General features: G+C 52.6%; 1 protein-coding gene across 3 annotated transcripts in view; it reads right to left on the bottom strand.

The window, feature by feature from the left end:
• LOC109867548 (MOB kinase activator 2) overlaps positions 1 to 12,500 on the bottom strand; it is a 94,184-nt gene that overhangs the window by 42,308 nt on the left and 39,376 nt on the right. The window contains exon 1 of one of the 3 annotated variants that reach the window (XM_020456755.2): positions 6,451 to 6,802. The exons of 1 other annotated variant lie outside the window; for it this stretch is intronic. In XM_020456755.2, coding sequence (XP_020312344.1) covers positions 6,451 to 6,488 — 38 coding nt within the window. In that variant the 5' untranslated portion in view covers positions 6,489 to 6,802. Of the gene's footprint in view, positions 1 to 2,053; positions 2,766 to 6,450; positions 6,803 to 12,500 lie in introns of those variants that run through there. One more of the 3 variants, XM_020456754.2, reaches the window with a different exon arrangement.

Genomic DNA, 12,500 nt, shown 5'->3' with positions numbered 1-12,500 from the left:
CTGTCAAAGTCAGCCCAAAACCATGCCTCAGTTTACCTGGTGACCCCATATTCCTTTCTCTGATCCTCTCAGTGTCTCACTCAGAGTGAAGAAGTGGCGAGGACCTGTTAAAGCCTACCCTATTCTGATGAGGAGCGCATGTGTACAGAGAAATGGGTGTGGCACCGTCAACATGTATCATCTGCCCACTACATTACCTGTAACCTCAGCCGGTCCTCCACAACAACATGTGGACCCATCCTGACACGGGCTGAACAAGTCAGAGGAGTGAAACCCTTGTGGTCAGAGCAGAAAGCACACAGCGCTGCATTAGTTCTCAGCCATGTCTGTTTGAGAGTTGGGTATTGGACTGAAGCTAAGGTCAACAAGGACCTTGTGTGGGTGTGTCCAGAAAAAAATTAAAATAAACACCCAATCAAAAACAATGGCGTCACAGCCAAACCCCCTGATTGGCTGACAGAGGTGCCGAGGTAGACAGGAAGTAGTGCCAGAAATAGAACTGATCGGTCCTTTTCCTTAATGATCCAATAAAACGACAGCTGCGCAGAAGCCACACCCTGCCTCAGGACTGGTGATAATTGACCTGCAAAGTGTAGAGAGAAAAATAAAATACAGTCCCTGGCAGTGGGCCGTGCGTTCACAAAGCTACTGTGTGTGTTTTACCTATAGGCGCGCACACACAGTCATGTGTTCGGACACACACATGGACAGAAACACACACAAAGGGCTGGCTGTTCTTCACACTAGCTAGGAAAAGGGAGGGAGTGTAAACAGTTCTGAATCACACAGAGGGGCCTGACAGTCTAATCCGATGCAGCTGTGTGTGTGTGTGTGTGTGTATACACATGTGCGCGCAACAGTTTGGCCCTCATCAAACCTTCTGTTTATATATAGCAGTAGTGCAACTAAAGCTGGTTAGCCCCACAAGCACATATAAAAAGGGGGAAAGAGCTCATCTAACTAACTCACAGCCATCTGTAAGCATGATGCTAAGTCAACACTCTCTGAACCCGCAAGTGTGCCGTAGGAGTAGTGTAAAGGTGCTCCTAGAAGCTGCTACCAGGTCAGTTGTGTGTTCTCCCCTGAAATGGTTCAGGATACTATGTAGAGAGGCGGAGCTGATCCTAGATCTGTGGCATCCAACGTTTGCTTAATTCCTACTGAACGTGGCCCAGGTAAACATGCTATGCTAACTAAACTGGCCCAGGTATGCTAACTAAACTGGCCATGGTAACCATGCTATGTTAACTAAACTGGCCCAGGTAACCATGCTACGCTAACTAAACTGGCCCAGGTAACCATGCTACGCTAACTAAACTGGCCCAGGTAACCATGCTATGCTAACTAAACTGGCCCAGGTAACCATGCTATGCTAACTAATGTTACGCTCACTAAGTAAACAAACAACTGTCCCCCTACCAAAACTAGTCCTGCTGTAATCGTATGGGAAGGTCAAAGTCTACCTCCCAAACACTGCTCCGCTGCACCAAACAGAAAACAGAGAGGCCATGGGAAGGAACACTGTGTCCAAACAAAAACACAGCAAGGCAGAGAGTCAGAGCGACGCCGGCAGGGCCGTGGAGGAGAGGATGGGCTGGCTGCATGCCATCCTTCCTCTAAGCCTGCCTTAACCCTGTGCACATGCATCTTAGTCTCTGGCCCAGTGACAATCCTCCTCTAACCAGCCTTGACTCCTAACTAAAAGAAAAAGGAGGCTCAAACACCAGAGGGCTCTGGCGCGGTGCCATTCCTCCGCAAACCAGCCTCAACCGCTACCCTCCTCCCCGGTCTGACGACAGCAAAATCCCCGCTGTCCTCAGAATGTCTCTTCCAAACCACACCGCAGAGACCGAGAGAGGAAGGGGAGGGGGGCGAAGAGAGAGACGTTTTCAGAGGGAAGTACAGGACCAATATTTACATTTAAAAATAAAAGTTACGACACAAGCAGGGAAAACAAACAACGACGAGAGAGACATTCAGAAAGAGAGCGAGCAAGCAGAGAGCGAGAGAGACATACCGAGAGAGAAAGAGAGAGAGTGAAGTAGCTAGCTACCTATAGAAGAAGCAGTCGCAGCAGACAAGAACCCCCATCCAGCTGGCAGCACAGACAGCGGGCAGGTCTGTGAGGGTCCCACACAGCGCTCTTCTTCCCTCTCTCCTTCTACCGGTGAAGGGAGGGCTCTGTCCTGCCGCACAGCTCCAGTATAGCCCGTTCTGTCACACACACACAGACGCGCGCAACGTAACTGGCTTCTCACGAACTGCGTCCACCCACCCACACAAACTCGCTCTCTCTCCCTGCGGTCCAATCAGCAAACACACACGCGCCGACGGAACGTGCGTTGCAGACGACCTATCACAACAACTCAGAGCCCGTTCGAAGTGTGTTCCTCTCGCTCCTTCTCACTAGAGCTACTGCCGCTACTCCTCTCTCCTTCCCTCTCGCGCTCTCTCTCTGGCTGGCTCTCACTTGAAAGGCGGGAAGATTAGGTTGGCAAACAGACTTGCATAAACAAACTGCCGAGTGTCACAGGGCGGACTCTGGAGGATATTTTGGAGGGGGGCTCAATCCTAGCAGCAATCTCTACCATCTGTATACACCAAACAAGGTCTAAACACACTCGCTGGTCGAGAGACGTGTTGGTTATTAACACCTCTGTTAGCTGGGCCCATAGCCTGTACTGAAGAGCAGAACCTGCAAACCAAAGCTGACTGCTGCGGAACACACAGAGACGGTATGAGGTGTTGAGAAAGAGCTAAATAGCAAAAATGGATGGGCCAGAAGGACACGCGTTCACCCGTCATTCTTTCACATGGCTGCGTCAGAGTGGCTAGAGCTCCGGGCACACCCCCAGGAATGTAGCCAATCGCAGAAGAGCTCTGTGATCGTCAGTGCGGGCATACAAGGTGAAGGACACTCTCCCCCGCTCCTTCGCTCTCTGACTCTCCCTCAAAGCACCATCATCCTGTCCTCTCTGTCCAGGCTGCAGTACCCCATTAGGAGAGTGTGTGTGTTTGAGTAATCTACAACTGCAGATTCTATGGGACAGACAGATCATTAATATTGACTATGATCACAGCCAGGCTCTGGGCTCCATCCTAGCAACACACACACACGTCAACTCACTGTCACACCGCACAGCAAACTATATCACAGCAGCACCATATGCAAGAGAGTGATTCACCTTCAGAAGGCAGTAACGCATTAGAATTAGCCTGGAATTGTGTTGTGGTTGAGTTACCGTCTCGCCAAAAGGCCCGACAACGAGGTGACACTGTACGCTCTTCTGTCAGACACACGCCACGTGAGGAACGCTCTCCCCCCACTTCCCTCTCCCTCTCTTAGATGAAAGGTGAGGCGAGGAGCCGCAGTAGCAAACCAAAGCATTTTTACAGCCCATGACATCATATCCCTCCTTCCTCCCTCCCTCCCTGGCTGCCTGTCGCCAAGGGCCTCTCCTACCTTACTTTTAATTACGCCTCCGAGCTACGCGCACACACACACACACCTGATTGAGCAGGGAGGGAGGGCAGCGATAACACTTCTCCTCTGTGCCTGTGTGATAGTGGGTGTATGCTCACTGCACAGCACTCATTAGCTTCCTTTGTGTTTCAGCACCACACAAGTGCCAGGATGCACGTGTGTGTGTGTGTGAGTGAGCTGCGGAAGGATCTGTGGCTGATAACAAGGCCAGGAAGAAAGTGGTGCCAGAGAGGAAGGAACCTGCCATTACATCAACACTCACTTTCAGCAAACAGAACTGTGTGTGTGTGATCAAAGCACCCGAAACGAAGACAAGGAGCTGGGCATAATAGTTACCAGGGCCATAATCTCCGTTACCCCAAAATTAGTCTTGCATAATCGGCCAGGTGCTCGATTAAAGTCAGGGTCCATGCATGTGAAGAGACGGAACGAGGATCGGAAACGGGAACGAAGAAGAGCTCCACCGTCTCTGCCAAAATGTCCCCCCCCCCCCCCCTTTAGAATTTCTAAAGACGCCAACACCTGCGAAATCGTGATTTGTCCCAAAAAGCACCAGGAACTAATGCTGGGCCTCATGTCAAAACACCCCCAGTTGCATCATGACAGGTCTACGGTAGCGTTTCTGTTTACATGGTCTGTCCACGCGAGATCACGAGAGACAGATGTAAGCATTCGAATTGAAGGGAGTCTGCTTGGTTTGGAGATGGAGGAAGACAAAGCAAGTCCATTCATTAAACTTGTGACTTGGAGATAACCTAATGAAGGAGGGAATGAATCACTGCCCTGGGAGAGGGGAGAGAGAGATAAAACTCATGACTAGGATTCTAATGATCTGGACTTGAATAGACCTACTGGGCAGTGGGCAATCATGGCAACTGAAAGTGGGTGAGGAGAACAGACCACCAAAGTTGCTAAGTGGTTGAACACGTGGGGGGGCAGTTGGTACTTAATTCTGGAGGATGGAGAGAGGACAGAGAGAGGGAAGAGGGAAGAGAGGGGGAGAGAGAGGGTGGGAAAGGGAGGGGGGGAGAGAGGGAGAGGGATGGGAAAAGGAGGGGGGGAGAGAGGGAGAGGCAGGGGGGGAGGGGGAGAGAGGGAGGGGGATGGGAAAGGGAGGGGGGGAGAGAGGGAGAGGCAGGGGGGAGGGGAGAGAGAGGGATGGTAAAGGGAGGGGGGAGAGAGGGAGAGGGATGGGGGAGAGAGTGGGGAGAGAGAGGGAGGGGGGAGAGAGGGAGGGGGGGAGAGGGAGAGAGATGGGGAGAGAGGGATGGGGAGAGAGAGGGAGAGAGTGAGAGGGGGAGAGAGGGAGAGAGAGAGGGAAAGGGGGAGAGAGGGAAAAGGGAGGGGGGAGAGGGAGAGGGAAAAGGGAGGGAGAGGGATGGGGGAGAGAGGGAAAGGGGAGAGAGAGGGAAAAGGGAGGGGGGAGAGAGGGAGAGGGAAAGGGAGGGGGAGAGAGAGGGAAAAGGGAGAGAGAGAGGGAGGAGAGAGAGGGAGGGGAGAGGGAGAGGGGAGAGGGAGAGAGAGGGGAGAGAGAGGGAGAGGGAGAGAGGGAGAGGAGAGAGGGAGAGGAGAGGGAGAGGAGAGAGGGAGGGAGAGAGAGGGAGGGGAGAGAGAGGGAGGGGAGAGAGGAGGGGAGAGAGAGAGGGAGGGAGAGAGGGGAGGGGAGAGAGAGAGGGAGGGGAGAGAGAGGAGGGGAGAGAGAGAGGGAGGGGAGAGAGGGAGGGAGGGAGAGGAGGGGAGGGAGAGAGGGAGGGAGGAGAGAGGGAGGGGGGAGAGGGAGGGAGAGAGAGGGAGGGAGGGGGAGAGAGGGAGGGGGGGGAGAGAGAGGGAGGGAGGGGAGAGAGAGGGAGGGGAGAGAGAGGGAGGGAGGGGAGAGAGAGGGAGGGGAGGAGAGAGAGGGAGGGGAGAGGGAGAGAGAGGGAGGGGGAGAGAGAGGGAGGGAGGGAGATAGAGGGAGGGGGGAGAGAGAGGGAGGGGGAGAGAGAGGGAGGGAGAGGGAGAGGGGAGAGAGAGAGGAGAGAGAGGAGAGAGAGAGGGAGAGGGGAGAGAGAGGAGAGAGGGAGAGAGGAGAGAGAGGGAGAGGAGAGAGAGAGGGAGAGGGGGAGAGAGAGGAGAGGGGAGAGAGAGGGAGGGGATGAGGGAGGAGGGGAGGGGAGAGGAGGGAGGGGAGAGAGAGGGAGAGGAGAGAGAGGGGAGAGGAGAGGGAGAGGGGAGAGAGAGGGGAGAGGAGAGGGAGAGAGAGGGAGAGGGAGAGAGAGGGAGAGGGGAGAGAGAGGGAGGGGAGAGGGAGGGAGGGGAGAGGGAGGGAGGGGAGAGAGAGAGGGAGGGAGAGGGAGGGAGGGGAGAGGGGAGAGAGGGAGGGGAGAGGGGGAGAGAGAGGGAGGGAGAGGGGAGAGAGAGGGAGGGGAGAGGGGAGGAGAGAGAGGAGGGGAGAGGAGACGAGAGGAGAGAGAGAGAGGGGGGAGAGGAGAGAGAGGGAGGGGAGAGAGGGAGGGGGGAGACTTGTTTAGGTTCAAGCCTGATATTCAGGTTTCTCCTCAGCTCGACAAAGGTCGGAGACCAGAAAATGAGCCATCGAACCATTACTCGAAACTCAACCACGTCAAGAGGAAGACGTTCACGAACTCCAAAAATCTGTTAACACTTATTTTGCCGTGGCATGACAAATTATACGTTAATTCGGAAAACATTGTCGTTCTTATAACAATGAGTGAGTTCAGTGAAACAGGTTGGTAGTGAGGGCGACTACTTCCATCAGTTGCAGAGTGCATATGATAAGCACGTTTCACCTCAACAACAAAAACGCCAATAAGAACCGAAATCACTACACAAGCAATTGACCATACCGACGGTATCAAAAGACAAACATTTTTCAATTGCTTCTGCAAAAAAATAAACCAAACCCCCTTTCACTGAGATGTGGCGAATGTTAAACGTAACCCGAGTAGTGAACGGAAGCCTCTTACCTATTCAACGTATAGGAGCCGTTCCGTTTAAACCTCATGCCGGACGATAGGAATCGGATGAAGAAATCCAGAATTGATAACGTTCAGCTTTCGATGCACCTCGAAAACGTCTGTGTCCGACGGCTGCAGACAAGGAACAATAGAAAACGGAGTTCTCGTGTAGACTTCTCTTCTAATCGCTCCCTCCTTCCTTCCATAGACCTCCCCCCTCCCCTCCCCTCCCTCCGGTCCCCTAGCTTCCGCGGGTAGGGTTTACCAGTCAGGGACAAGGCGATAGGTGGACCCTCGAATGTCAAAACAAATGCTTCGATGCAACAAAAAAACGACAGCTTATCATCTAGACGGATACAAATACACGTCATATGTACAGCAAATTCATCAGCGATGATGTCGTTAAAAAAAACTCTCCGAGCAGCGATAAAGCAGCGTTCACACGCCAGTCGAAACAAGGAAACTCGGACACTTCAGACTTGCTAACGGGTTGTAGTTATACACGTGCCGCGTTCAACCCGTTAGCAGGTCGGAGATTTCAGAATTTCCTAGTTCCGACAAATCCGTGAACGCGGCAATAATGTTTCTTTAGATATGATGTTGCTGCTCATACATTGTGTCCTCAATAGCCCCCTGACGTAAATCACAGACAGTCTCAGACACCACACTGACAACAAAAAAACTAATTACTTAAAAAAAAAGGTCCAATTGAGTCGTTTTTATCTCAATATCAAATCATCTCTGGGTAACAGATCGGTGCATTGGTGTGATTGTTTTGAATTAAAAAGAAGAAAAACGCTTCTTAGCAAAGACGCATTTTTCAAGCAAGAACTTTGGTAGGACTGTCTGGGAGGGGAACACTGAAAATTAGCAGAGAGCTTTGGAACTCTTTCTTATTGAATGTGAGTTATAGATCTGTAATTGAAAGCATGTATCAGCGGTGGATCTATGTGCACAATTTCTATGCTTCTTGTTCTTAAAGCTGCAAATATGTAACTTTTGGGGTTAATCTGACCAAATGCACGTAGAAATGTGAGTTATAGATCTGTCATTGAAAGCAAGCCTAATAAGCGGTGGATATGTTCTATGTGCGCCATTTCTATGCTAACCGTTCAGAAGTTTTATTTGAGTCTTGTTTTCTGTTTTGTACACCATCTTCAAAGAGCTGAAACAACAACATTTTGGGTTATGGAAAATATATTTCACAGCGGTTTAGACAGTATAGTGTAGAGAGAGAATCATTGTACGATGTTGTACAGCTCGTACACCAAAAGTGCTTCATCATCATTTTCACAGTATCACTCCAACCTCACAGTGAAAACACAGGAAAATCATGTTTTTGACTGCACAGAGCCTTTTAAAACGCCTCGACTGTACTACACTCTATATCTCACATTACTCAGATGATTTGCGCACTTCCAACTTCAACCACCGGAATATAGATTCCTTTGTCAATCAATGCACACACAAAAACACATCCCCCGCTTTTCCAGCCATGAAAAAGTATACATAGTGCCGCGACTGTTTTTCCACCGACGGACACGGGGCGCAAGCATCCCTCTCATGTTTCAAGTCCCTATCTCGCACGCTATATTCACCTCCTGTATGCTATAGGGCAGAACACCGGCTCCGAGAGAACACTTGTCAGCGCCTGATTGGAAGAACAGGATCCAGTAATGCCTGCTAAACCCATAGCTCCTCATCAACTGTGTGTGTGTGTGTGTGTGTGTGTAAGATACACATGCCCCTTGCACGAGCGCGTTCAGCAGGACACAGCGTTTTTGGAACGTTCTGCTAAAGATAGCCTGATGTAGAACAAACATTACTCTCTGACATGTAGACAGCTGGATAGAATGCAGAATACGGCGTAGAGCTGAAGAATATGTAGGATAGAAGAGTACAAGCACAGCAATAGTAAAGTACGATAGGAATAGACTAGAATACCGTATATGCATATAGAATGGGTAAAACGGTACGTAAACAGTGATTCCATGTCTATGTACATTGGCGGCAGCCACCGGGTGGTAGCCGGCTAGTGGCCGTGTCTAAAGTTCAAGGCAGGGTACCGGGTGGTAGCCGGCTAGTGGCTGTGTCTAAAGTTCAAGGCAGGGTACCGGGTGGTAGCCGGCTAGTGGCCGTGTCTAAAGTTCAAGGCAGGGTACCGAGTGGTAGCCGGCTAGTGGTGACTATTATGGGGGGGGGGGGGTTTGTATTTAACGCAACTAAAGCCTTGCCATGTCATACATTTTGCATTGGTACAAGTGGGGTTCTAATACAGAGAATATAGGCGATGCTAGATATGTTCCCCAAATCAAAAAGGAACCCCACTGGTTGGAAAGGAGAGGAACCCCACTGGTTGGAAAGGAGAGGAACCCCACTGGTTGGAAAGGAGAGGAACCCCGCTGGTTGGAAAGGAGAGGAACCCCGCTGGTTGGAAAGGAGAGGAACCCCGCTGGTTGGAAAGGAGAGGAACCCCGCTGGTTGGAAAGGAGAGGAACCCCGCTGGTTGGAAAGGAGAGGAACCCCACTGGTTGGAAAGGAGAGGCACCCCACTGGTTGGAAAGGAGAGGCACCCCACTGGTTGGAAAGGAGAGGCACCCCACTGGTTGGAAAGGAGAGGCACCCCACTGGTTGGAAAGGAGAGGAACCCCACTGGTTGGAAAGGAGAGGAACCCCCACTGGTTGGAAAGGAGAGGAACCCCACTGGTTGGAAAGGAGAGGAACCCCACTGGTTGGAAAGGAGAGGCACCCCACTGGTTGGAAAGGAGAGGCACCCCACTGGTTGGAAAGGAGAGGAACCCACTGGTTGGAAAGGAGAGGCACCCCACTGGTTGGAAAGGAGAGGAACCCCACTGGTTGGAAAGGAGAGGAACCCCACTGGTTGGAAAGGAGAGGAACCCCACTGGTTGGAAAGGAGAGGCACCCCACTGGTTGGAAAGGAGAGGCACCCCACTGGTTGGAAAGGAGAGGCACCCCACTGGTTGGAAAGGAGAGGCACCCCACTGGTTGGAAAGGAGAGGAACCTCACTGGTTGGAAAGGAGAGGACCCCACTGGTTGGAAAGGAGAGGAACCCCCACTGGTTGGAAAGGAGAGGCACCCCACTGGTTGGAAAGGAGAGGCACCCCACTGGTTGGAAAGGAGAGGAACCCCACTGGTTGGAAAGGAGAGGAACCCCACTGGTTGGAAAGGAGAGGAACCCCACTGGTTGGAAAGGAGAGGAACCCCACTGGTTGGAAAGGAGAGGAACCCCACTGGTTGGAAAGGAGAGGAACCCCACTGGTTGGAAAGGAGAGGAACCCCACTGGTTGGAAAGGAGAGGAACCCCACTGGTTGGAAAGGAGAGGCACCCCACTGGTTGGAAAGGAGAGGCACCCCACTGGTTGGAAAGGAGAGGCACCCCACTGGTTGGAAAGGAGAGGAACCCCACTGGTTGGAAAGGAGAGGCACCCCCACTGGTTGGAAAGGAGAGGAACCCCACTGGTTGGAAAGGAGAGGAACCCCACTGGTTGGAAAGGAGAGGCACCCCACTGGTTGGAAAGGAGAGGCACCCCACTGGTTGGAAAGGAGAGGCACCCCACTGGTTGGAAGGAGAGGCACCCCACTGGTTGGAAAGGAGAGGAACCCCACTGGTTGGAAAGGAGAGGAACCCCACTGGTTGGAAAGGAGAGGAACCCCACTGGTTGGAAAGGAGAGGAACCCCACTGGTTGGAAAGGAGAGGCACCCCACTGGTTGGAAAGGAGAGGCACCCCACTGGTTGGAAGGAGAGGAACCCCACTGGTTGGAAAGGAGAGGAACCCCACTGGTTGGAAAGGAGAGGAACCCCACTGGTTGGAAAGGAGAGGAACCCCACTGGTTGGAAAGGAGAGGCACCCCACTGGTTGGAAAGGAGAGGCACCCCACTGGTTGGAAAGGAGAGGCACCCCACTGGTTGGAAAGGAGAGAGGCACCCCACTGGTTGGAAAGGAGAGGCACCCCACTGGTTGGAAAGGAGAGGCACCCCCACTGGTTGGAAAGGAGAGGAACCCCACTGGTTGGAAAGGAGAGGCACCCCATGGTTGGAAAGGAGAGGCACCCCACTGGTTGGAAAGGAGAGGAACCCCACTGGTTGGAAAGGAGAGGAACCCCACTGGTTGGAAAGGAGAGGAACCCCACTGGTTGGAAAGGAGAGGAACCCCACTGGTTGGAAAGGAGAGGAACCCCACTGGTTGGAAAGGAGAGGAACCCCCACTGGTTGGAAAGGAGAGGAACCCCACTGGTTGGAAAGGAGAGGAACCCCACTGGTTGGAAAGGAGAGGAACCCCACTGGTTGGAAAGGAGAGGCACCCCACTGGTTGGAAAGGAGAGGCACCCCACTGGTTGGAAAGGAGAGGCACCCCACTGGTTGGAAAGGAGAGGCACCCCACTGGTTGGAAAGGAGAGGCACCCCACTGGTTGGGAAAGGAGAGGAACCCCACTGGTTGGAAAGGAGAGGAACCCCACTGGTTGGAAAGGAGAGGAACCCCACTGGTTGGAAAGGAGAGGAACCCCACTGGTTGGAAAGGAGAGGCACCCCACTGGTTGGAAAGGAGAGGCACCCCCACTGGTTGGAAAGGAGAGGCACCCCACTGGTTGGAAAGGAGAGGCACCCCACTGGTTGGAAAGGAGAGGCACCCCACTGGTTGGAAGGAGAGGCACCCCAATGGTTGGAAAGGAGAGCACCCCACTGGTTGGAAAGGAGCGGAACCCCACTGGTTGGAAAGGAGGAGAACCCCACTGGTTGGAAAGGAGAGGAACCCCACTGGTTGGAAAGGAGAGGAACCCCACTGGTTGGAAAGGAGAGGAACCCCACTGGTTGGAAAGGAGAGGAACCCCACTGGTTGGAAGGAGAGGAACCCCACTGGTTTGGAAAGGAGAGGAACCCCACTGGTTGGAAAGGAGAGGAACCCCACTGGTTGGAAAGGAGGAGGAACCCCACTGGTTGGAAAGGAGAGGAACCCCACTGGTTGGAAAGGAGAGGAACCCCACTGGTTGGAAAGGAGAGGAACCCCACTGGTTGGAAAGGAGAGGAACCCCACTGGTTGGAAAGGAGGAGAGGAACCCCACTGGTTGGAAAGGAGAGGAACCCCACTGGTTGGAAGGAGAGGCACCCCACTGGTTGGAAAGGAGAGGCACCCACTGGTTGGAAAGGAGAGGAACCCCACTGGTTGGAAAGGAGAGGAACCCCACTGGTTGGAAAGGAGAGGAACCCCACTGGTTGGAAAGGAGAGGAACCCCACTGGTTGGAAAGGAGAGGAACCCCACTGGTTGGAAAGGAGAGGAACCCCACTGGTTGGAAAGGAGAGGAACCCCACTGGTTGGAAAGGAGAGGAACCCCACTGGTTGGAAAGGAGAGGAACCCCACTGGTTGAAAGGAGAGGAACCCACTGGTTGGAAAGGAGAGGAACCCCACTGGTTGGAAAGGAGAGGAACCCCACTGGTTGGAAAGGAGAGGAACCCCACTGGTTGGAAAGGAGAGGAACCCCACTGGTTGGAAAGGAGAGGAACCCCACTGGTTGGAAAGGAGAGGGAACCCCACTGGTTGGAAAGGAGAGTAACCCCACTGAGAGCTGGACGGAGAGAAGCTGGACGCTGGACGGAGCTGGGACGGAGAGAAGGATGCTACGAGGGGAGGAAGGATGGAAGAGAGGTTTGGAACAATGTATTGGTGAATGGAAAGATGGAGAGATGTGCATTAAGACTGAGGTTGACGACGTCATCTTTATGGCTCTCTGCTACTTCACCACATCTCTCAAAGGCCCTGCCGTTGCGTGTGTGTCGTGTGTGAGTATCACACTTTGTTTGTGTGTGTATTACAGTGTGTGTGTGTATTACAGTGTGTGTGTGTATTACAGTGTGTGTGTGTGTGTATTACAGTGTGTGTGTGTATTACAGTGTGTGTGTGTGTGTATTACAGTGTGTGTGTCTATTAAAGTGTGTGTGTTGTATTACAGTGTGTGTGTCTATTAAAGTGTGTGTGTGTATTAAAGTGGTGTGTGGTGTATTAAAGTGTGTGTGTGTATTAAAGTATGTGTGTGTATT

Source organism: Oncorhynchus kisutch, linkage group LG22 (genome assembly GCF_002021735.2).
Source record: "Oncorhynchus kisutch isolate 150728-3 linkage group LG22, Okis_V2, whole genome shotgun sequence".
NCBI classification, from domain to species: Eukaryota; Metazoa; Chordata; class Actinopteri; order Salmoniformes; family Salmonidae; genus Oncorhynchus; species Oncorhynchus kisutch.
This window is presented reverse-complemented; position numbering and strand designations above follow the sequence as displayed.